The 25,787-nt window shown below is 51.2% G+C and overlaps 1 protein-coding gene across 1 annotated transcript in view; it reads right to left on the minus strand.

Annotated features, from left to right (window-relative positions):
- Window positions 1-25,787, minus strand: part of kcnh6a (potassium voltage-gated channel, subfamily H (eag-related), member 6a) — a 229,084-nt gene that overhangs the window by 91,262 nt on the left and 112,035 nt on the right. Inside the window, exons 4-5 of the mRNA XM_041173545.1 lie at window positions 24,949-25,377; window positions 9,071-9,285 (exon numbers count right to left, since the gene is read on the minus strand). Coding sequence (XP_041029479.1) covers window positions 9,071-9,285; window positions 24,949-25,377 — 644 coding nt within the window. The remainder of the gene's footprint in view (window positions 1-9,070; window positions 9,286-24,948; window positions 25,378-25,787) is intronic.

The raw sequence follows: 25,787 nt of genomic DNA on the forward strand, positions 1-25,787 counted from the left end.
GTCGATTGCCATGGTAAGGATCTTAACAAGGCCTTTAATTAATGGTGGGCATGCGTCACGCTGCTTAGCGCACCCGCCCAGCTAAATATCGTGATGCTGCGCGCTGATGTCAGGACACTCACCCAACGTCAGTGCACGACATTTTAAGCGCTGATGTGCAGGCTTCACCACCCACACGTCAGCTGGAAAATTCAGCCTCAGGACTTGATGGCCATTGGAAGGTGCATTCCCAACAGGTTGATTATCAGCCTGTAAATCCCTCCAACATCACCTGATGGCAGGCGGGAAGAGCAGGAGAGGTTTCGGCTCAGTCACTGCAGAAGAGAATACAGACCACTGCAGCACTTTGCCAAGCATAATCATGGACCAATCCAATGGAAGTCCATGGTCGCCAACACCCTCTTAGGAGGAGAAATCAATGAGGTAAAGCTACAATTGAAGGGTACGTGGTTGTCCTGGAGGCAGCAGCCTTTTTCCGCTCCCCCCCCCACACCCCCCCCACCCCCCCTCACCCCACCCCCCCCCCCCAACCCCCCCACCCCACCAACCACCACCTTCCCCATCCCACACCATTCCCTGTAGCATTAGGAATGGTTCTGACTCTGGGAGGTGGGTCAAGAGGGTTTGGGAGGGGTGGAGTCTGGGATTGGGGTTCAGGCCTCTGATCATTTGTCGAAGTTGTGCTGGTATAAAGGGGATATCAGTGCCACTGACTAACGCTTTCCTCTCTCACTCAGATCCACCCAGGCACAGACAGAGAGGCAAAAAACTACTTCCACCCGAGTTAGTCGCAACCTTAACTTCTATGTAAATTAGCCTGGGGCTGGGGTAGTTGGTCAGAAATTCCCACCGGTCAGGAGAAACTAATTCCAGTCACGATAGACTTCAGTTCTGTGGAGAGACTGGAGTTGTTCTCCTTAGACCAGGGGAGGTTAAGGAGGGATTTAATAAAGACATTGAAAAATCCTGCTTGGTTTTGATGGGGTAAATTAGGAGAAGTTGTTTTCACTGACGGGGGGGGCGGGATTGGCAATGAAAGGACAGAGATTTTCTACATTCCAACACTAACTACACTTCAAAATGTCTTCATTGACTGATCTTCAGAAATGGAAATGGAAACGAAAGTGGAACCTTGCTCCTCCCAAAACCCAGATTCCATAGTGCTTTGGAATGTCCTGAGGATGTGAAAGGTTCTATATAAATGCAAGCTTTTCTTTTCTCTTTTATTTAAGGTAATCGGTTAAAGGAACAGAGGTGAGGTGAGGGAAACTGTTCTTCGTAGTGAGTTGTTCTGACCTGGAATCAACTGCCTGAAAGGGAGATGGAAGCAGATTCAATGGTAACTTGAAAAGGGAATTGATCAAGACCTGAAAAAGACCTCACTCTGGGGGAGGAGCAGGGGAGTGCAACTGATTGGGCAGCTCTTTCAAAGAGCCAGCACAGGCATGGTGGCCCTTCAGTGCAGTTATATTCTCTGATTCTAAGATCTGATTCTGCAAGGCTGCTGCAATTGGATATAAATCCCCCATCAGCGCAGACAGGAGTAACAGACAGGAAAGATGTGGGACTGTGGCCGTGAGAATGAGCCACTGAAACCTCAGTCAGAGAGGCTCAACCAAGTGAAAGAAAAGTCCTTAACTGAAGGAAATGGAAACGAAGGTGGAACCTCGCTCCTCCCAAAACCCAGATTCCACAGGAGGCCGGATAATGTGGGAGGATTTTTCCTGTCCAGTGGTGGTGCGTTTGGAGGTGGCAGGAGTTGGGGGGGGGTGGGGGGTGCGGAGGGTCAGTGCTGAGAAATTGTGGGGAGCCGCACAGGCGTTCCCACTGCCGGGAAATGGATTGGTAGCTGGTAGCTTGTTAGGTGGAGGTGTGCAGCCAATTTACACAATTCAGGCCCAGGAGTGATTTTGCACCACCAGCTCAATGAAGGCCACCTCCCTAGGGCAGGCAGAGGAGTCATCACAGCCACAGGCTCCATGGCCCGACAAGGGGAGCGGTCAGCTGCAAAGGTCACAGCTGTGAACCAAACGCTGCCACAGGAGGGGTTTCTCTTCCTCTCTAAGGGACCAATTGGCACGGCCCCTCTGAAATCTTTCTTTGGCTTTTCATCTCAAAGGGCGCCTCCATATCGAGGGAGCCCTCATGGTCTCTGACCTGCCTCAGCAGCGGCCACTTCACCCAGTGGGGCTGCCGAATAAGCGAGCTGCCGGCCCTCGGATTGTTCACTTGACTACCTTTATCGGGCAGTGCGTATAGAGGCCGCCTCCAGGCAGATTGCTCGGCCAGTCTCCCTACCAGTGCGTGCACGCTTGGGATCCCTCTCAGGCTCCTGACCTCAGGGACCCGGGAACATATTTCCCAGTGTGTCACTCCTGTTTGATGTACATGTTCCCGCCCCCTCGCAGGCTGCAGTCTCCCTCCTCTGCCCAGGGCACCCTCGATAACGCGTTTGGCCTTTTCTCTTCTTGGCAACATCTGGAATGCTGAGGGTAATGTGGCCCACAGAGTTACAGGGGGCCGGGCAGGACACCAACACCTGAAGGTTCAGCTTAAACACCGAGCAGGCCCCATGCCCAATCTCTACAATCTGATTCCACCTCGGGGACAGTCCTTTGGGACTTCATTTCATGTTAAAGGCAGCTGACTGGCTGATTTTCTTGACTCGTTTTGCACCGAGATGCAAATGCTGCAGGCTGACAATCAAGGACCACAGCACTAACTCTGTCCCTCTGCCTTCACTCACAACAATTGCTGATATTTTAAAACAATAACTTTTGAAACGTGAGCGTTGTCAGAAACGCAGCATTTATTGGGCATTTCTAGGTGGTCTGGGTACAACTGGTAGCTTGGAGAGGGCAGTTAAGAAAAGACTGGCGTTACATAGATAGGTCAGAGCGCGTAAGGCCAGCAGTTCACTGAAGGGCATTAATGAACCAACAGCTTTTGTCGCTTGGTCATCTTTTGGCAACTTGCGAAAATAACTTGCACAAGGACTATCGGGGACCTGTTCCCGAAGAGAACAGGAATATGCGGAGACACAGGCTGAATGCTATTCTCCCGTTTCTCCAACAAATCTGACTGTGATGTTAGAACTTGAGGATTTACTGCTTGAGATTTATAAGATATTGCCTTCCTGGCTGATTTAACAGAGGTGTTGAGCCGTTGATTAGAAGGTAGCAGCACCTCTGAGGAAATGGTGGTGGAACTCTGCCAAACATCAAGGTTCAGGTTCTCAGCAACAGTATTCCCAGTGGGATCTCTCTCACCTAGTAACACATGTCCAACAGGCTGCTGGCAGGGATATCAGTATCATTGACGTGAGGAGAGAGTCAGGCCAGGCTCTGGCTAATCCATGAGGAAACTGGCCAATTAGACGGGTTTAATGAATTACTCAGGATCACATACCTGCAGTCAGGGGCTGAACCTAGCAGAGGTCGGCAAAACTGTTCTTCAAATTCATAACCTGGACCCCAAGAGGAAGAGTAAAGGAGCAACTGCCTCAAAATTTTGATCCCAGTAGAGTCCCAATTACCCCTCTCTTCCCAGCACAGTCCCATGCCCCCCCTCCACCCAGCACATTCCCATGCCCCCCCTCCTCCCAGCACAATCCCATGCCTCTCTCCTCCCAGCACAGTCCCATCCCCTCTCCTCCCAGCACAGTCCCATGCCCCCTCTCCTCCCAGCACAGTCCCATGCCCCCTCTCCTCCCAGCACAGTCCCATGCCCCCTCTCCTCCCAGCACAGTCCCATGCCCCCTCTCCTCCCAGCACAGTCCCATGCCCCCTCTCCTCCCAGCACAATCCCATCCCCTCTCCTCCCAGCACAGTCCCATCCCCTCTCCTCCCAGCACAGTCCCATCCCCTCTCCTCCCAGCACAGTCCCATCCCCTCTCCTCCCAGCACAGTCCCATCCCCTCTCCTCCCAGCACAGTCCCATCCCCTCTCCTCCCTGTACTCCCATTTACCCCACACCTCCTAGTGTAGCCCCATATACCATATCCCTCTCTGTGCTGAGTTATATACTTGGCATATACAGTATAAACTTCCCTCTACACCAGGGCGACAGCTGTCCTGTATTTTACAGGATCATCCTATAATTTCAACAATTGTCTCGCATCCTATTTATTTCTTCTTCCTGGGATGCCATTTGTCCCATATTTCTACAGGATACCTTGCGCAGCGAGCTGGGAGCACCTCTTGCTGCTGCCAGTGGGGTCTTTGCTGTTTCGCCGATGGCTACAAGATGGAGAAGGGACCATGGCAGTTTCGGATCTGGAGATTGGCAGTGCACATAAAACTTAATTCTTTTGTTCAGTGGATTATTATTAAGTAGGTGCTGCACCACCTCCATCCTCTTTGATGTCACCAGCACTGTCCCTCGCTCTCACCAACAACCCTTCCCCCTGCCACTTTCCAAGGTCGAAGTGTCCCTTCTTCTGTTTCCTCAGAGTTGGTTACCCTGTTAACACTGCCCCACTAAACATTTCCCCACAGGCCTGTCTAATTGAGCTACTGGCTAATTAGTTCTGCATGAGGGCTGTGATGCTTTTAATTTAGTTTGAGAGTCACAGTGTGAGCAGGGTGTGAAAACAACAGATGTACGAAGCATATGATTGAATCCTCGGCTGATCGCAGCTGACTGTGAGTCAGCGATCACAAAATTTGGAGACGGAGAGATGGAATTGGGAAGGAATTGTCTGGATGTTCCGGGGAAGTGTGTTAAAGGCGGATTTAAGGGCATGATGAATATCTAGTTCCTGGTTTATGTTAATATTTTAGAGCTAGTGTTTAGCTCTGAGAAGATTAAAGTGCAACTGTAGAAAATGGGATAAGTGCAACTAATGCGACTTGGAGTCTATTACACTTCAAAGGTTGGGGGCCATGTTGACCTAAGGGGTTAATAGCTAGAAAGGTAAGATCTGAAAACAGTAGGTGGACTTACTAAGCTGGAGAGTTGTACATGATGTCTGCAATGCTTATAAAGAAGTACACCCCAGAGAGATGTTTTGTTTTGGGAGTTGGAGCTAAATTAGTTTAGAAGCATTCAGTGAACTCTGAAAGGCGATGTCATCATTGAGATGGGCAGAGATTAAGAAGTTTCTCTGGTTTCAAATTATCTGAGTGGTTGTTGGGAGGGTGAGGGTTCTGCAGCTCCATACCAAAAAGGTGCTGCAGTTACAGGCTCCAGGAGAAGCCTGCGGAGCTGAGAAGGTGGTGGAAAGTCACTGATTCCGTGCTGGAGACAGTTAGGGCTCAGGAGAAGTCCTGGGAGCCACATATAGCTCAGTGCAGCTGGTAGACTGGAGTTCGGAGAAACCAAGGCACAGTACCAGCTCAGTGAAGCTAGCGGACTGTGAAAGAGTTGGACGTGTGCTGGGTAATTAGAGGCTGGTGTGCAGCTTTGTAAATCCTGTGGAACACCGTCCCAGGAAAACACACTGAGCCATTGGGAGGTGAGATGTCATTGAGGCAGTCCAAGTCGGAAGGGCTTTTAAAGGGACTCAAAGGCCAGATCTTCGAAAGTAATGAAATCCTCATGTGGGAGACAGAATTTTAATGAGATTTTGTGACTCACAGTAGTCACTGATGGGTTGCTGAGAAATCGTGGGATCTGTGCTGGTCACATTTGCCATTTATTGTGCAGTGTGGTGTGCCCGTTAATTCGTATTTACCTTATGATAATTCTGAATGTTAGAGTATAAGATGGATACTGTGAATTGTTTTACTTTTCTGACTTTGTATAATCAAGTTTGTTCTGTTTGTTTAAAACCGTAGCTTTACCCTCTGGGTGGATAACTGGAATTTCAAACTGTGTCTACTTTAAATGAAAAGTTACTGGTCCCTAGCCGGATCATAACGAAGGATTCACAATTATCAGGTGTTGCTCAATGGGAAAAATAACTTGGAATTCTTGCTCCGGCTCAGCCACATGGGTTGCAGTGGTTCAAGGAAAGCTCACCACCACCTTCTTATGGGCAATTAGGGATGGAAAACAAATGCTGGCCTTGCCTCCGATGCTCACTTTCCAAGAATAAATAGGTTGGTGCTGATTGAACACTTCCTGTGGTTTTACTGTATCTCTGGGCTTTGGAGCCAGATGGCAAGAAGTGGGCAGGGAGAAGATAGGGAGCAGGAAGCCGGACGAAGCGAGGGGGCAGCCAGAGGCCAGCCAGAGGGCAGCCAGAGGCCAGCCAGAGGGCAGCCAGGGGGCAGCCAGGGGGCAGAGAGGGGGCAGGAGGGAGCAGCCAGAGGGCAGCGAGGGGGCAGTGAGAGGGCAGCGAGGGGCCAGCCAGAGGGCAGCCAGGGGGCAGCCAGAATCACAGAATCACAGTGCAGAAGAGACCCTTCAGCCCATCGAGTCTGCACCAACACGTGAGAAACACCTGACCTACCTACCTAATCCATTTACCAGCACTTGGCCCATAGCCTTGAATGTTATGACATGCCAAGTGCTCATCCAGGTACTTTTTAAAGGATGTGAGGCAACCCGCCTCCACCACCCTCCCAGGCAGCGCATTCCAGACCATCACTACCCTCTGGGTAAAAATGTTTGTCCTCACATCCCCCCTAAACCTCCTGCCCCTCACCTTGAACTTATGCCCCCTCGTGACTGACCCTTCAACTAAGGGGAACAGTTGCTCCCTATCCACCCTGTCCATGCCCCTCATAATCATGTACACCTCGATCAGGTCACCCCTCAGTCTCTTCTGCTTCAACGAAAATAACCCAAGTCTATCCAACCTCTCTTCATAACTTAAATGTTTCATCCCAGGCAACATCCTGGTGAATCTCCTCTGCACCCCCTCCAGTGCAATCACATCCTTCCTATAATGTGGTGACCAGAACTGCACACAGTACTCCAGCTGTGGCCTCACCAAGGTTCAATACAACACCAACATGACCTCCCTACTTTTGTAATCTATGCCTCGATTGATAAAGGCAAGTGTCCCATATGCCTTTTTCACCACCCCACTAACGTGCCCCTCCGCCTTCAGAGATCTCTGGACACACACGCCAAGGTCCCTTTGTTCTTCAGAACTTCCTAGTGTCATGCCGTTCATTGAATACCTCCTTGTCAAATTACTCCTTCCAAAGTGTATCACCTCACACTTTTCAGGGTTAAATTCCATCTGTCACTTACCTGCCCATTTGACCATCCCATCTATATCTTCCTGTAGCCCAAGACACTCAACCTCAATTCACTTAAGAACCTCGCAGTCTCTCTCCCTGAGTTCGACACCTTCATCCTCATTCTCTTGGGTGAAGACGGATGTGAAGTATTCATTCAACACTCTACCGATGTCCTCTGGTGCCACCCATAGATTGTCCCCTTGGTCCCTAATGGGCCCTACTCTTTCCCTGGTTATCCTCTTCCCATTGAAAAATTGATATACTTATAGAATATCTTGGCATTTTCCCTACTTTTACCAGCCAGAGCTTTCTCATATCCCCTCTTTGCTCTCCTAATTGCTTTCTTAAGCTCCACCCTGCACTGTCTGTACTCCACTAATGCCTCTGCTGATTTGCTTCCCTGCTAAAGGCCTCTCTTTTCCTTCTCATCGTATCCTGAATATCTCTGGTCATCCATGGTTCTCTGGGCTTGTTACTCCTTCCTATCACCCTAGAGGGAAAATGTTGAGCCCATACCCTCCCCATTTCCTTTTTGAATGACCCCACTGTTCCTCTGTAGATTTCCCCACAAGTAACTGTTCCCAGTCTACCTTGGCCAGATCCTGCCTTATTTTACTAAAATCCGCTCTCCCCCAATCCAAAACATTTTTTTGCAACTTGTCTATTTCTTTGTCCATAACAAACTTAAATTATACCATGTTGTGGTCACTATCACTAAAATGCTCCCCCACCACCACCTCAGCCACCTGTCCAGCTTCATTCCCCAGAATTAGGTCCAGCACTGCGCTGTCCCTTGTTGGACCCTCTACATATTGACCTAACAACCTCTCCTGTACACATTTCAAGAAATCCACTCCATCCAAGCCCTTAACACTCTGTCTATCCCAATTAATGTTGGGAAAGTTGAAATCACCTAATATAATTACCCTATTGTTATTGTTTTTACCTCCACAAATGTGTGTGCAGAGCCAGTGGGCAGCATGGGTGAAGTATGGAGGCAGTGAGGGAGCAGCGAGGGGGCAGTGAGGGGGCAGCGAGGGGGCAGCAAGGAGGCAGCAAGGGGGCAGCAAGGGGCAGCGAGGGGGCAGCGAGGGGGCAGCGAGGGGGCAGCAAGGGGCAGCAAGGGGGCAGCAAGGGGCAGCGAGGGGGCAGCGAGGGGGCAGCAAGGGGGCAGCAAGGGGCAGCGAGGGGGCAGCGAGGGGGCAGGGAGGGGGCAGCGAGGGGGCAGCATGGAGGCAGCGAGGGGTCAGTGAAGGGGCAGTGAGGGGACAGCAAGGGGGCAGTGAGGGGGCAGTGAGGGGGCATCATGGAGGCAGCGAGGGGGCAGTGAGGAGGCAGCGAGGGGGCAGCGAGGGGGCAGTGAGGAGACAGTGGGGGGCAGCGAGGGGGCAGCGAGGGGGCAGTGAGGAGGCAGCGAGGGGGCAGCGAGGGGGCAGTGAGGAGACAGTGGGGGGCAGTGAGGGGGCAGCGAGTGGGCAGTGAGGGGGCAGTGAGGGGGCAGCGAGGGGGCAGTGATGGGGCAGCGAGGGGGCAGCATGGAGGCAGCGAGGGGTCAGCAAGGGGGCAGCATGGAGGCAGTGAGGGGGCAGTGAGGGGGCAGTGAGGGGGCAGCGAGGGGGCAGTGAGGGGGCAGCGAGGGGGCAGTGAGGGGGCAGCGAGGGGGCAGTGAGGGGACAGCAAGGGGGCAGTGAGGGGGCAGTGAGGGGGCATCATGGAGGCAGCGAGGGGGCAGTGAGGAGGCAGCGAGGGGGCAGCGAGGGGGCAGCGAGGGGGCAGTGAGGAGACAGTGAGGGGGCAGCATGGAGGCAGTGAGGGGGCAGTGAGGGGGCAGCGAGGGGGCAGTGAGGGGGCAGCGAGGGGGCAGTGAGGGGGTAGCGAGGGGGCAGTGATGGGGCAGCGAAGGCTGGTGGACAGCGAGGCTGCATGGTGTTTGGTACCTGGGTGACTTTCTCTGTGACGTTCTGAGTTCTCTCTTTCACTTTGCTGGGGGCAATGATCTCGATCTCCGTCGGGGATGGGGTTAAGATGACATCAGGGTTAAAATCCACAAAGTTGAGGGTGATTTGTGGGATTCTGCTGATAGTTCGATATTTCATCAAGTCCGAGTCTGACGTGGAGTTAAGGAGGTATGGCTTAAAGTTCTTCGACCCGCCTTAAACAAAAAACAAAGAGATTATTAAAGAACGAGAAGCACCCAGAGACAGAGCAGCACCCAGTGGGAGAGGAGTAGCCAGTGTCTGAGCGGCACCCAAATACCAGGCAGCACCCAGAGATGCAGCAGCACCCAGAGGGAGAGTAGTAGTCAGAGAGCAAGCAGTACCCAGAGACCCTACACCATCCATGGACCAGGCAAGACCCAGAAGGTGAGCTCCACACACACACCAGGCAGCACCCAGAGACCAGGCAGCACCCACAGAGCAAGCAGCACCCAGAGATGAGACAGCAGCAAGAGACCAGGTGGCACCCAGAGGGCAAGTAGCACACACAGACCAGGCAGCACCCAGAGAGTGAGCAGCACCCAGACACCAAGCAGCACCCAGAATCCAGTCAGTACCCAGAGAGTGATCAGCACCCAGAGCGCAAGCAGCACCCAGAGAACAGGCAGCACCCAGAGCGCAAGCAGCACCCAGAGAACAGGCAGCACCCAGAGAACAGGCAGCACCCAGGGAGGGAGCAGCACCCAGACATCAGGCAGCACCTAGACAGCGAGCAGAAACCACAGCTCGACTGTTGCACTGAAACAGAATTTACCTCCATGAACATCAATCCAGGTACAACACGGGGTTAGATATAGAGTAAAGCTCCCTCGACAATGACCCCATTAAAACACTCCCAGGACAGGTACAGCACGGGGTTAGATACAGAGTAAAGCTCCCTCTACACTGTCCCCATCAAACACTCCCAGGACAGGTACAGCACGGGGATAGATACAGAGTAAAGCACCCTCTACACTGTCCCCATCAAACACTCCCAGGACAGGTACAGCACGGGGTTAGATACAGAGTAAAGCTTCCTCTACACTGTCCCCATCAAACACTCCCAGGACAGGTACAGCACAGGGGTTAGATACAGAGTAAAGCTCCCTCTACACTGTCCCCATCAAACACTCCCAGGACAGGTACAGCACGGGGTTAGATACAGAGTAAAGCTCCCTCTACACTGTCCCCATCAAACACTCCCAGGACAGGTACAGCACGGGGTTAGATACAGAGTAAAGCTCCCTCTACACTGTCCCCATCAAACACTCCCAGGACAGGTACAACACGGGGTTAGATACAGAGTAAAGCTCTCTCTACACTGTCCCCATCAAACACTCCCAGGACAGGTACAGCACGGGGTTAGATACAGAGTAAAGCTCCCTCTACACTGTCCCCGTCAAACACTCCCAGGACAGGTACAGCACGGGGTTAGATACAGAGTAAAGCTTCCTCTGCACTGTTTCCATCAAACACTCCCAGGACTGGTACAGCACGGGGTTAAATACAGAGTAAAGCTCCTTCTACACTGTCCCCATCAAACACCCCAGGACAGGTACAACACGGGGTTAGATACAGAGTAAAGCTCTCTCTACACTGTCCCCATCAAACACTCCCAGGACAGGTACAGCACAGGGTTAGATACAGAGTAAAGCTCCCTCTACACTGTCCCCATCAAACACTCCCAGGACAGGTACAACACGGGGTTAGATACAGAGTAAAGCTCCCTCTACACTGTCCCCATCAAACACTCCCAGGACAGGTACAGCACGGGGTTAGATACAGAGTAAATCTCCCTCTACACTGTCCGCATCAAACATTCCCAGGACAGGTATAGCACGGGGTTAGATACAGAGTAAATCTCCCTCTACACTGTCCCCATCAAACACTCCCAGGACAGGTACAGCACGGGGTTAGATACAGAGTAAAGGTCATTCTACACTGTCCCCCTCAAACACTCCCAGGACAGGTACAGCACGGGGTTAGATACAGAGTAAAGCTCCCTCTACACTGTCCCCATCAAACACTCCCAGGACAGGTACAGCACAGGGTTAGATACAGAGTAAAGCTCCCTCTACACTGTCCCCGTCAAACACTCCCAGGACAGGTACAGCACGGGGTTAGATACAGAGTAAAGCTCCCTCTACACCGTCCCCATCAAACACTCCCAGGACAGGTACAGCACGGGGTTAGATAGAGAGTAAAGCTTCCTCTGCACTGTTTCCATCAAACACTCCCAGGACAGGTACAGCACCGGGTTAGATACAGAGTAAAGCTCCCTCTACACTGTCCCCATCAAGCACTCCCAGGACAGGTACAGCACGGGGTTAGATACAGAGTAAAGCTCCCCCAAGACTGTCCCCATCAAACACTTGCAGGGCAGGTACAGCTGGGATTAGGTGCTGAGTAATACTCCCTCTTCACGGCCCCCATCAAACACTCCTAGGACAGATATAACACAACATTAGGTAAAGAGTAATGATCTCTGTACTCTATCCTCATCAAATACTCCCTGGACAGGAGCAACACAGGGTTAGGTACAGACTAATGCTCGCCCCAAAACTGTTCTCTTGAAGCACACCCAGGGCAGGTACAGCACAGCGTTAGATAAAAAGTAAAGCTCCTTCTACAGTATCCCTATAAAAAAACTCCCAGGACAGGTACAGCACGGGGTTAGATACAGAGTAAAGCTCCCTCTACACTGTCCCCATCAAACACTCCCAGGACAGGTACAGCACGGGGTTAGATACAGAGTAAAGCTTCCTCTACACTGTCCCCATCAAACACTCCCAGGACAGGTACAGCACGGGGTTAGATACAGAGTAAAGCTCCCTCTACACTGTCCCCATCAAACACTCCCAGGACAGGTACAGCACGGGTTAGATACAGAGTAAAGCTTCCTCTACACTGTCCCCATCAAACCCTCCCAGGACAGGTACAGCACGGGGTTAGATACAGAGTAAAGCTCCCTCTACACTGTCCCCATCAAACACTCCCAGGACAGGTACAGCACGGGGTTAGATACAGAGTAAAGCTCCCTCTACACTGTCCCCATCAAACACTCCCAGGACAGGTACAGCACGGGGTTAGATACAGAGTAAAGCTTCCTCTACACTGTCCCCATGAAACACTCCCAGGACAGGTACAGCACTGGGTTAGATACAGAGTAAATCTCCCTCTACACTGTCCCCATCAAACACTCCCAGGACAGGTACAGCACGGGGTTAGATACAGAATAAAGCTCCCTCTACACTGTCCCCATCAAACACTCCCAGGACAGGTACAGCACGGGGTTAGATACAGAGTAAATCTCCCTCTACACTGTCCCCATCAAACACTCCCAGGACAGGTACAGCACGGGGTTAGATACAGAGTAAAGCTTCCTCTACACTGTCCCCATCAAACACTCCCAGGACAGGTACAGCACAGGGTTAGATACAGAGTAAAGCTTCCTCTACACTGTCCCCATCAAACACTCCCAGGACAGGTACAGCACGGGGTTAGATACAGAGTAAAGCTTCCTCTACACTGACCCCATCAAACACTCCCAGGACAGGTACAGCACGGGGTTAGATACAGAGTAAAGCTTCCTCTACACTGGCCCCATCAAACACTCCCAGGACAGGTACAGCACAGGGTTAGATACAGGGTAACACTCCCTCTACACTGCCCCCATCAAACACTCCCAGGACAGGTACAGCACGGGGTTAGATACAGAGTAAAGCTCCCTCTACACTGTCCCCATCAAACACTCCCAGGACAGGTACAGCACGGGCTTAGATACAGAGTAAAGCTTCCTCTACACTGTCCCCATCAAACACTCCCAGGACAGGTACAGCACGGGGTTAGATACAGAGTAAAGCTTCCCTCTACACTGTCCCCATCAAACACTCCCAGGACAGGTACAGCACGGGCTTAGATACAGAGTAAAGCTTCCTCTACACTGTCCCCATCAAACACTCCCAGGACAGGTACAGCACGGGGTTAGATACAGAGTAAAGCTTCCCTCTACACTGTCCCCATCAAACACTCCCAGGACAGGTACAGCACGGGGTTAGATACAGAGTAAAGCTCCCTCTACACTGTCCCCATCAAACACTCCCAGGACAGGTACAGCACGGGGTTAGATACAGAGTAAAGCTTCCTCTACACTGTCCCCATCAAACACTCCCAGGACAGGTACAGCACGGGCTTAGATACAGAGTAAAGCTTCCTCTACACTGTCCCCATCAAACACTCCCAGGAGTGGTACAGCACGGGCTTAGATACAGAGTAAAGCTTCCTCTACACTGTCCCCATCAAACACTCCCAGGACTGGTACAGCACGGGGTTAGATACAGAGTAAAGCTTCCTCTACACTGTCCCCATCAAACACTCCCAGGACTGGTACAGCACGGGGTTAGATACAGAGTAAAGCTTCCTCTACACTGTCCCCATCAAACACTCCCAGGACAGGTACAGCACAGGGTTAGATACAGAATAAAGCTCCCTCTACACTGTCCCCATCAAACACTCCCAGGACAGGTACAGCACCGGGTTAGATACAGAGTAAAGCTCCCTCTACACTGTCCCCATCAAACACTCCCAGGACTGGTACAGCACGGGGTTAGATACAGAGTAAATCTCCCTCTACACTGTCCCCATCAAACACTCCCCGGACAGGTACAGCACGGGGTTAGATACAGAGTAAAGCTTCCTCTACACTGTCCCCATCAAACACTCCCAGGACAGGTACAGCACGGGGTTAGATACAGAGTAAAGCTTCCTCTACACTGTCCCCATCAAACACTCCCAGGACAGGTACAGCACGGGGTTAGATACAGAGTAAAGCTCCCTCTACACTGTCCCCATCAAACACTCCCAGGACAGGTACAGCACGGGCTTAGATACAGAGTAAAGCTTCCTCTACACTGTCCACTTCAAACACTCCCAGGACAGGTACAGCACGGGGTTAGATACAGAGTAAAGATTCCTCTACACTGTCCCCATCAAAGACTCCCAGGACAGGTACAGCACGGGCTTAGATACAGAGTAAAGCTTCCTCTACACTGTCCCCATCAAACACTCCCAGGACAGGTACAGCACGGGGTTAGATACAGAGTAACGCTCCCTCTACACTGTCCCCATCAAACACTCCCAGGACTGGTACAGCACGGGGTTAGATACAGAGTAAAGCTCCCTCGCCCCTGTCCCCATCAAACACTCCCAGGACAGGTACAGCATAGGGTTAGATACAGAGTAAAGCTTCCTCTACACTGTCCCCATCAAACATTCCCAGGACAGGTACAGCACCGGGTTAGATACAGAGTAAAGCTCCCTCTACACTGTCCCCATCAAACACTCCCAGGACTGGTACAGCACGGGGTTAGATACAGAGTAAAGCTTCCTCTACACTGTCCCCATCAAACACTCCCAGGACAGGTACAGCACGGGGTTAGATACAGAGTAAAGCTTCCTCTACACTGTCCCCATCAAACACTCCCAGGACAGGTACAGCACGGGGTTAGATACAGAGTAAAGCTCCCTCTACACTGTCCCCATCAAACACTCCCAGGACAGGTACAGCACGGGGTTAGATACAGAGTAAAGCTTCCTCTACACTGTCCCCATCAAACACTCCCAGGACAGGTACAGCACGGGGTTAGATACAGAGTAAAGCTTCCTCTACACTGTCCCCATCAAACACTCCCAGGACAGGTACAGCACGGGCTTAGATACAGAGTAAAGCTTCCTCTACACTGTCCCCATCAAACACTCCCAGGACAGGTACAGCACGGGGTTAGATACAGAGTAAAGCTTCCTCTACACTGTCCCCATCAAACATTCCCAGGACAGGTACAGCACGGGGTTAGATACAGAGTAAAGCTTCCTCTACACTGTCCCCATCAAACACTCCCAGGACAGGTACAGCACGGGGTTAGATACAGAGTAAAGCTTCCTCTACACTGTCCCCATCAAACACTCCCAGGACAGGTACAGCACGGGCTTAGATACAGAGTAAAGCTTCCTCTACACTGTCCCCATCAAACACTCCCAGGACAGGTACAGCACGGGCTTAGATACAGAGTAAAGCTTCCTCTACACTGTCCCCATCAAACACTCCCAGGACTGGTACAGCACGGGGTTAGATACAGAGTAAAGCTTCCTCTACACTGTCCCCATCAAACACTCCCAGGACAGGTACAGCACGGGGTTAGATACAGAGTAAAGCTTCCTCTACACTGTCCCCATCAAACACTCCCAGGACAGGTACAGCACGGGGTTAGATACAGAGTAAAGCTTCCTCTACACTGTCCCCATCAAACACTCCGAGGACAGGTACAGCACGGGGTTAGATACAGAGTAAAGCTTCCTCTACACTGTCCCCATCAAACACTCCCAGGACAGGTACAGCACGGGGTTAGATACAGAGTAAAGCTTCCTCTACACTGTCCCCATCAAACACTCCCAGGACAGGTACAGCACGGGCTTAGATACAGAGTAAAGCTTCCTCTACACTGTCCCCATCAAACACTCCCAGGACAGGTACAGCACGGGGTTAGATACAGAGTAAAGCTCCCTCTACACTGTCCCCATCAAACACTCCCAGGACTGGTACAGCACGGGTTAGATACAGAGTAAGCTCCCTCGCCCCTGTCCCCATCAAACACTCCCAGGACAGGTACAGCATAGGGTTAGATACAGAGTAAAGCTTCCTCTACACTGTCCCCATCAAACACTCCCAGGACAGGTACAGCACGGGGTTAGATACAGAGTAAAACTCCCTCTACACTGTCCCCATCAAACACTCCCAGGACAGGTACAGCATAGGGTTAGATACAGAGTAACGCTCCCTCTACACTGTCCCAATCGAACAGTCCCAGGGCAGGTACAGCACGGGGTTAGATACAGAGTAACGCTCCCTCTACACTGTCCCCATCAAACATTCCCAGGACAGGTACAGCACGGGGTTAGATACAGAGTGAAGCTTCCTCTACACTGTCCCCATCAAACACTCCCAGGACAGGTACAGCACAGGGGTAGATACAGAGTAAAGCTCCCTCTACACTGTCCCCATCAAACACTCCCAGGACAGGTACAGCACGGGGTTAGATACAGAGTAAAGCTCCCTCTACACTGTCCCCATCAAACATTCCCAGGACAGGTACAGCACGGGGTTAGATACAGAGTAAAGCTTCCTCTACACTGTCCCCATCAAACACTCCCAGGACAGGTACAGCACGGGGTTAGATACAGAGTAAAGCTTCCTCTACACTGTCCCCATCAAACACTCCCAGGACAGGTACAGCACGGGCTTAGATACAGAGTAAAGCTTCCTCTACACTGTCCCCATCAAACACTCCCAGGACTGGTACAGCACGGGCTTAGATACAGAGTAAAGCTTCCTCTACACTGTCCCCATCAAACACTCCCAGGACTGGTACAGCACGGGGTTAGATACAGAGTAAAGCTTCCTCTACACTGTCCCCATCAAACACTCCCAGGACTGGTACAGCACGGGGTTAGATACAGAGTAAAGCTTCCTCTACACTGTCCCCATCAAACACTCCCAGGACAGGTACAGCACGGGGTTAGATACAGAGTAAAGCTCCCTCGCCACTGTCCCCATCAAACACTCCCAGGACAGGTACAGCACGGGGTTAGATACAGAGTAAAGCTCCCTCTACACTGTCCCTATCAAACACTCCCAGGACAGGTACAGCACGGGGTTAGATACAGAGTAAAGCTCCCTCGCCACTGTCCCCATCAAACACTCCCAGGACAGGTACAGCACGGGGTTAGATACAGAGTAAAGCTCCCTCGCCACTGTCCCCATCAAACACTCCCAGGACAGGTACAGCACGGGGTTAGATACAGAGTAAAGCTCCCTCTACACTGTCCCCATCAAACACTCCCAGGACAGGTACAGCACGGGGTTAGATACAGAGTAAAGCTCCCTCTACACTGTCCCCATCAAACACTCCCAGGACAGGTACAGCACGGGGTTAGATACAGAGTAAAGCTCCCTCTACACTGTCCCCATCAAACACTCCCAGGACAGGTACAGCATAGGGTTAGATACAGAGTAACGTTCCCTCTACACTGTCCCCATCGAACACTCCCAGGGCAGGTACAGCACGGGGTTAGATACAGAGTAACGCGCCCTCTACACTGTCCCCATCAAACACTCCCAGGACAGGTACAGCACGGGGTTAGATACAGAGTAAATCTCCCTCTACACTGTCCCCATCAAACACTCCCAGGACAGGTACAGCACGGGGTTAGATACAGAGTAAAGCTCCCTCTACACTGTCCCCATCAAACACTCCCAGGACAGGTACAGCACGGGGTTAGATACAGAGTAAAGCTTCCTCTACACTGTCCCCATCAAACACTCCCAGGACAGGTACAGCACGGGGTTAGATACAGAGTAAATCTCCCTCTACACTGGCCCCTCAAACACTCCCAGGACAGGTACAGCACGGGGTTAGATACAGAGTAAATCTCCCTCTACACCGTCCCCATCAAACACTCCCATGACAGGTACAGCACGGGGTTAGATACAGAGTAAATCTCCCTCTACACTGGCCCCTCAAACACTCCCAGGACAGGTACAGCACGGGGTTAGATACAGAGTAAATCTCCCTCTACACTGGCCCCTCAAACACTCCCAGGACAGGTACAGCACAGGGTTAGATACAGAGTAAATCTCCCTCTACACCGTCCCCATCAAACACTCCCAGGAGAGGTACAGTATGGGTTAGATACAGAGTAAATCTCCCTCTACACTGTCCCCATCAAACACTCCCAGGACAGGTATAGCACGGGGTTAGATACAGAGTAAAGCTCCCTCTACACTGTCCCCATCAAACACTCCCAGGACAGTTACAGCACAGGGTTAGATACAGAGTAAAGCTTCCTCTACACTGTCCCCATCAAACACTCCCAGGACAGGTACAGCACGGGGTTAGATACAGAGTAAAGCTCCCTCTACACTGTCCCCATCAAACACTCCCAGGACAGATACATCACGGGGTTAGATACAGAGTAAATCTCCCTCTACACTGTCCCCATCAAACACTCCCAGGACAGGTACAGCACGGGGTTAGATACAGAGTAAAGCTTCCTCTACACTGTCCCCATCAAACACTCCCAGGACAGGTACAGCACAGGGGTTAGATACAGAGTAAAGCTTCCTCTACACTGTCACCATCAAACACTCCCAGGACAGGTACAGCACGGGCTTAGATACAGAGTAAAGCTTCCTCTACACTGTCCCCATCAAACACTCCCAGGACAGGTACAGCATGGGGTTAGATACAGAGTAAAGCTTCCTCTACACTGTCCCCATCAAACATTCCCAGGACAGGTACAGCACGGGGTTAGATACAGAGTAATGCTTCCTCTACACTGTCCCCATCAAACACTCCCAGGACAGGTACAGCACGGGGTTAGATACAGAGTAAATCTCCCTCTACACTGTCCCCATCAAACACTCCCAGGACAGGTACAGCACGGGGTTAGATACAGAGTAAAGCTTCCTCTACACTGTCCCCATCAAACACTCCCAGGACAGGTACAGCACGGGGTTAGATACAGAGTAAAGCTTCCTCTACACTGTCCCCATCAAACACTCCCAGGACAGGTACAGCACGGGGTTAGATACAGAGTAAAGCTCCCTCTACACTGTCCCCATCAAACACTCCCAGGACAGGTACAGCACGGGGTTAGATACAGAGTAAATCTCCCTCTACACTGTCCCCATCAAACACTCCCAGGACAGGTACAGCACGGGGTTAGATACAGAGTAAAGCTTCCTCTACACTGTCCCCATCAAACACTCCCAGGACAGGTACAGCACGGGGTTAGATACAGAGTAAATCTCCCTCTACACTGTCCCCATCAAACACTCCCAGGACAGGTACAGCACGGGGTTAGATACAGAGTAAAGCTTCCTCTACACTGTCCCCATCAAACACTCCCAGGACAGGTACAGCACAGGGTTAGATACAGAGTAAAGCTTCCTCTACACTGTCCCCATCAAACACTCCCAGGACAGGTACAGCACGGGGTTAGATACAGAGTAAATCTCCCTCTACACTGTCCCCATCAAACACTCCCAGGACAGGTACAGCACGGGGTTAGATACAGAGTAAAGCTTCCTCTACACTGTCCCCATCAAACACTCCCAGGACAGGTACAGCACAGGGTTAGATACAGAGTAAAGCTTCCTCTACACTGTCCCCATCAAACACTCCCAGGACAGGTACAGCACAGGGTTAGATACAGAGTAAATCTCCCTCTACACTGGCCCCATCAAACAGTCCCAGGACAGGTACAGCACGGGGTTAGATACAGAGTAAAGCTCCCTGTACACTGTCCCCATCAAACACTCCCAGGACAGGTACAGCACGGGGTTAGATACAGAGTAAAGCTCCCTCTACACTGTCCCCATCAAACACTCCCAGGACAGGTACAGCACGGGGTTAGATACAGAGTAAATCTCCCTCTACACTGTCCCCATCAAACACTCCCAGGACAGGTACAGCACGGGGTTAGATACAGAGTAAAGCTTCCTCTACACTGTCCCCATCAAACACTCCCAGGACAGGTACAGCACAGGGTTAGATACAGAGTAAAGCTTCCTCTACACTGTCCCCATCAAACACTCCCAGGACAGGTACAGCACAGGGTTAGATACAGAGTAAATCTCCCTCTACACTGGCCCCATCAAACAGTCCCAGGACAGGTACAGCACGGGGTTAGATACAGAGTAAAGCTCCCTGTACACTGTCCCCATCAAACACTCCCAGGACAGGTAAAGCTCAGGGTTAGATACAGAGTAAAGCTCCCTCTACACTGTCCCCATCAAACACTCCCAGGACAGGTACAGCACGGGGTTAGATACAGAGTAAATCTCCCTCTACACTGTCCCCATCAAACACTCCCAGGACAGGTACAGCACGGGGTTAGATACAGAGTAAAGCTTCCTCTACACTGTCCCCATCAAACACTCCCAGGACAGGTACAGCACGGGCTTAGATACAGAGTAAAGCTTCCTCTACACTGTCCCCATCAAACACTCCCAGGACAGGTACAGCACGGGCTTAGATACAGAGTAAAGCTTCCTCTACACTGTCCCCATCAAACACTCCCAGGACAGGTACAGCACGGGCTTAGATACAGAGTAAAGCTTCCTCTACACTGTCCCCATCAAACACTCCCAGGACAGGTACAGCACGGGGTTAGATACAGAGTAAAGCTTCCTCTACACTGTCCCCATCAAACATTCCCAGGACAGGTACAGCACGGGGTTAGATACAGAGTAAAGCTTCCTCTACACTGTCCCCATCAAACACTCCCAGGACAGGTACAGCACGGGGTTAGATACAGAGTAAAGCTTCCTCTACACTGTCCCCATCAAACACTCCCAGGACAGGTACAGCACGGGCTTAGATACAGAGTAAAGCTTCCTCTACACTGTCCCCATCAAACACTCCCAGGACTGGTACAGCACGGGGTTAGATACAGAGTAAAGCTTCCTCTACACTGTCCCCATCAAACACTCCCAGGACAGGTACAGCACGGGGTTAGATACAGAGTAAAGCTCCCTCGCCACTGTCCCCATCAAACACTCCCAGGACAGGTACAGCACGGGGTTAGATACAGAGTAACGTTCCCTCTACACTGTCCCCATCAAACACTCCCAGGACAGGTACAGCACGGGGTTAGATACAGAGTAAAGCTCCCTCGCCACTGTCCCCATCAAACACTCCCAGGACAGGTACAGCACGGGGTTAGATACAGAGTAACGCTCCCTCTACACTGTCCCCATCAAACACTCCCAGGACAGGTACAGCATAGGGTTAGATACAGAGTAACGCTCCCTCTACACTGTCCCCATCGAACACTCCCAGGGCAGGTACAGCACGGGGTTAGATACAGAGTAACGCTCCCTCTACACTGTCCCCATCAAACACTCCCAGGACAGGTACAGCACGGGGTTAGATACAGAGTAACGCTCCCTCTACACTGTCCCCATCAAACACTCCCAGGACAGGTACAGCACGGGGTTCGATACAGAGTAAATCTCCCTCTACACTGTCCCCATCAAACACTCCCAGGACAGGTATAGCACGGGGTTAGATACAGAGTAAATCTCCCTCTACACTGTCCCCATCAAACACTCTCAGGACAGGTACAGCACGGGGTTAGATACAGAGTAAATCTCCCTCTACACTGTCCCCATCAAACACTCCCAGGACAGGTACAGCACGGGGTTAGATACAGAGTAAAGCTCCCTCTACACTGTCCCCATCAAACACTCCCAGGACAGGTACAGCACGGGGTTAGATACAGAGTAAAGCTCCCTCTACACTGTCCCCATCAAACACTCCCAGGACAGGTACAGCACGGGGTTAGATACAGAGTAAAGCTCCCTCTACACTGTCCCCATCAAACACTCCCAGGGCAGGTACAGCACGGGGTTAGATACAGAGTAAAGCTTCCTCTACACCGTCCCCATCAAACACTCCCAGGACAGGTACCGCACGGGGTTAGATACAGAGTAAAGCTTCCTCTACACTGGCCCATCAAACACTCCCAGGACAGGTACAGCACAGGGTTAGATACAGAGTAAAGCTCCCTCTACACTGGCCCATCAAACACTCCCAGGACAGGTACAGCACGGGGTTAGATACAGAGTAAAGCTCCCTCTACACTGTCCCCATCAAACACTCCCAGGACAGGTACAGCACGGGGTTAGATACAGAATAAATCTCCCTCTACACCGTCCCCATCAAACACTCCCATGACAGGTACAGCACGGGGTTAGATACAGAGTAAATCTCCCTCTACACTGGCCCCTCAAACACTCCCAGGACAGGTACAGCACGGGGTTAGATACAGAGTAAATCTCCCTCTACACTGGCCCCTCAAACACTCCCAGGACAGGTACAGCACAGGGTTAGATACAGAGTAAATCTCCCTCTACACCGTCCCCATCAAACACTCCCAGGAGAGGTACAGTATGGGTTAGATACAGAGTAAATCTCCCTCTACACTGTCCCCATCAAACACTCCCAGGACAGGTATAGCACGGGGTTAGATACAGAGTAAAGCTCCCTCTACACTGTCCCCATCAAACACTCCCAGGACAGTTACAGCACAGGGTTAGATACAGAGTAAAGCTTCCTCTACACTGTCCCCATCAAACACTCCCAGGACAGGTACAGCACGGGGTTAGATACAGAGTAAAGCTCCCTCTACACTGTCCCCATCAAACACTCCCAGGACAGATACATCACGGGGTTAGATACAGAGTAAATCTCCCTCTACACTGTCCCCATCAAACACTCCCAGGACAGGTACAGCACGGGGTTAGATACAGAGTAAAGCTTCCTCTACACTGTCCCCATCAAACACTCCCAGGACAGGTACAGCACAGGGTTAGATACAGAGTAAAGCTTCCTCTACACTGTCCCCATCAAACACTCCCAGGACAGGTACAGCACGGGCTTAGATACAGAGTAAAGCTTCCTCTACACTGTCCCCATCAAACACTCCCAGGACAGGTACAGCATGGGGTTAGATACAGAGTAAAGCTTCCTCTACACTGTCCCCATCAAACATTCCCAGGACAGGTACAGCACGGGGTTAGATACAGAGTAATGCTTCCTCTACACTGTCCCCATCAAACACTCCCAGGACAGGTACAGCACGGGGTTAGATACAGAGTAAATCTCCCTCTACACTGGCCCCATCAAACACTCCCAGGACAGGTACAGCACGGGGTTAGATACAGAGTAAAGCTTCCTCTACACTGTCCCCATCAAACACTCCCAGGACAGGTACAGCACGGGGTTAGATACAGAGTAAAGCTTCCTCTACACTGTCCCCATCAAACACTCCCAGGACAGGTACAGCACGGGGTTAGATACAGAGTAAAGCTCCCTCTACACTGTCCCCATCAAACACTCCCAGGACAGGTACAGCACGGGGTTAGATACAGAGTAAATCTCCCTCTACACTGTCCCCATCAAACACTCCCAGGACAGGTACAGCACGGGGTTAGATACAGAGTAAAGCTTCCTCTACACTGTCCCCATCAAACACTCCCAGGACAGGTACAGCACGGGGTTAGATACAGAGTAAATCTCCCTCTACACTGACCCCATCAAACACTCCCAGGACAGGTACAGCACGGGGTTAGATACAGAGTAAAGCTTCCTCTACACTGTCCCCTTCAAACACTCCCAGGACAGGTACAGCACAGGGTTAGATACAGAGTAAAGCTTCCTCTACACTGTCCCCATCAAACACTCCCAGGACAGGTACAGCACGGGGTTAGATACAGAGTAAATCTCCCTCTACACTGTCCCCATCAAACACTCCCAGGACAGGTACAGCACGGGGTTAGATACAGAGTAAAGCTTCCTCTACACTGTCCCCATCAAACACTCCCAGGACAGGTACAGCACAGGGTTAGATACAGAGTAAAGCTTCCTCTACACTGTCCCCATCAAACACTCCCAGGACAGGTACAGCACAGGGTTAGATACAGAGTAAATCTCCCTCTACACTGGCCCCATCAAACAGTCCCAGGACAGGTACAGCACGGGGTTAGATACAGAGTAAAGCTCCCTGTACACTGTCCCCATCAAACACTCCCAGGACAGGTACAGCACGGGTTAGATACAGAGTAAAGCTCCCTCTACACTGTCCCCATCAAACACTCCCAGGACAGGTACAGCACAGGGGTTAGATACAGAGTAAAGCTTCCTCTACACCGTCCCCATCAAACACTCCCAGGACAGGTACAGCACAGGGTTAGATACAGAGTAAAGCTTCCTCTACACTGTCCCCATCAAACACTCCCAGGACAGGTACAGCACGGGGTTAGATACAGAGTAAAGCTCCCTCTACACTGTCCCCATCAAACACTCCCAGGACAGGTACAGCACGGTGTTAGATACAGAGTAAATCTCCCTCTACACTGTCCCCATCAAACACTCCCAGGACAGGTACAGCACGGGGTTAGATACAGAGTAAAGCTCCCTCTACACTGTCCCCATCAAACACTCCCAGGACAGGTACAGCACGGGCTTAGATACAGAGTAAATCTCCCTCTACACCGTCCCCATCAAACACTCCCAGGACAGGTACAGTATGGGTTAGATACAGAGTAAATCTCCCTCTACACTGTCCCCATCAAACCCTCCCAGGACAGGTACAGCACGGGGTTAGATACAGAGTAAAGCTCCCTCTACACAGTCCCCATCAAACACTCCCAGGACAGGTACAGCACGGGGTTAGATACAGAGTAAATCTCCCTCTACACTGTCCCCATCAAACACTCCCAGGACAGTTACAGCACAGGGTTAGATACAGAGTAAAGCTTCCTCTACACTGTCCCCATCAAACACTCCCAGGACAGGTACAGCACGGGGTTAGATACAGAGTAAATCTCCCTCTACACTGTCCCCATCAAACACTCCCAGGACAGGTACAGCACAGGGTTAGATACAGAGTAAAACTCCAAAATTCTACCTTGATCTAATTCTCAGAAACTTTGCCCCTGCTGTACCAGTGCGATCATTGATCTCTGAGTGTGTTTGCCAATCGGAAGACATTTTACTGCTTTGTCCTTGGCCCAGCTGGACCCAGGTTGGTATTGATCAATACTATTGCTGGCAGGGGATGTGGATGATTTAATCCCATCCATCAGTTATTCAACCCAGCTCCCGGTGAGATATTTATTGCTGAACTGCTCTTCATCACCATTTAATTTGAAAAATGCCTGACCTTTTAAAACTCTTTAAAAGTGGATTTCCAGGTGTGTTTTGTACTTGCATTCGCACCTGAACTTATTCTTTTCTCCCTGAATTTCTTCTCAAATTTATTCCTCATCAGCTCAATGTTGTCGACTGAAGAAGCCCGTCGGATGCTGTGGAAACTGTCGTGGGACTGGACGTGTGTGAGCTGAGTGTTGGTATAGCGGAGGTCAGGATCCAGTTGCTCCTGTTCCTGGCTGGGCGATGGATGGCCCATGGGTTCAGGGACAGCCTGTACGTCTGATTTATTCCCCAGTTCAATCAGAGCTTCCCGCTCTCCAGCCTCAGGCTGGATGCAGTTTTCACTCAAGTGGCCTCGGAAATCCTTCATGGCCAAGGAGTCACCGTCTGATTGGTCATCAATCGCTGCATCGAATCCCTCCTTGGCCAGAGATTGTTGGCTTAAGGTCATTGTGCGAAGAGATGGAAGTTTTAGCTTAAAACTCTTCCCGCGACCTGGTGAGAGACACAATGAAACACGTTATTCGTTGTCGGACCTTGAGGTCAGAGGGCATAGTTCAACTGAGTGTCAGTGGGATCAATGCTGGGGCCTCAGCTATTTACAATCTATATTAGTGGGTTGGATGAGGGGACCGAATATACGGTAGCTAACTTCGCCAATGACACCAAAATAGGCAGGAAACTAAGTTGTCAAGAGGAGATAGAGAGTCTGAAAAGGGTTGTAGATAGGGTAAGTGAATGGGCAAAAATTTGGCAGATCGGAGTATATTGTGAGAAAATGTGAGCTTGTCTACTTTGGCAGGAAGAACAGAAAAGTAGTATGCTATTTAAATGGAGAGAGACTGCAGAACTTGTTTGTACAGAAGGATCTGGGTGTCCTTGTCCATGAATCACACAAAGTTAGT

The sequence above is a fragment of the Carcharodon carcharias genome, chromosome 23, assembly GCF_017639515.1.
Source record: "Carcharodon carcharias isolate sCarCar2 chromosome 23, sCarCar2.pri, whole genome shotgun sequence".
Classification (NCBI taxonomy): Eukaryota; Metazoa; Chordata; class Chondrichthyes; order Lamniformes; family Lamnidae; genus Carcharodon; species Carcharodon carcharias.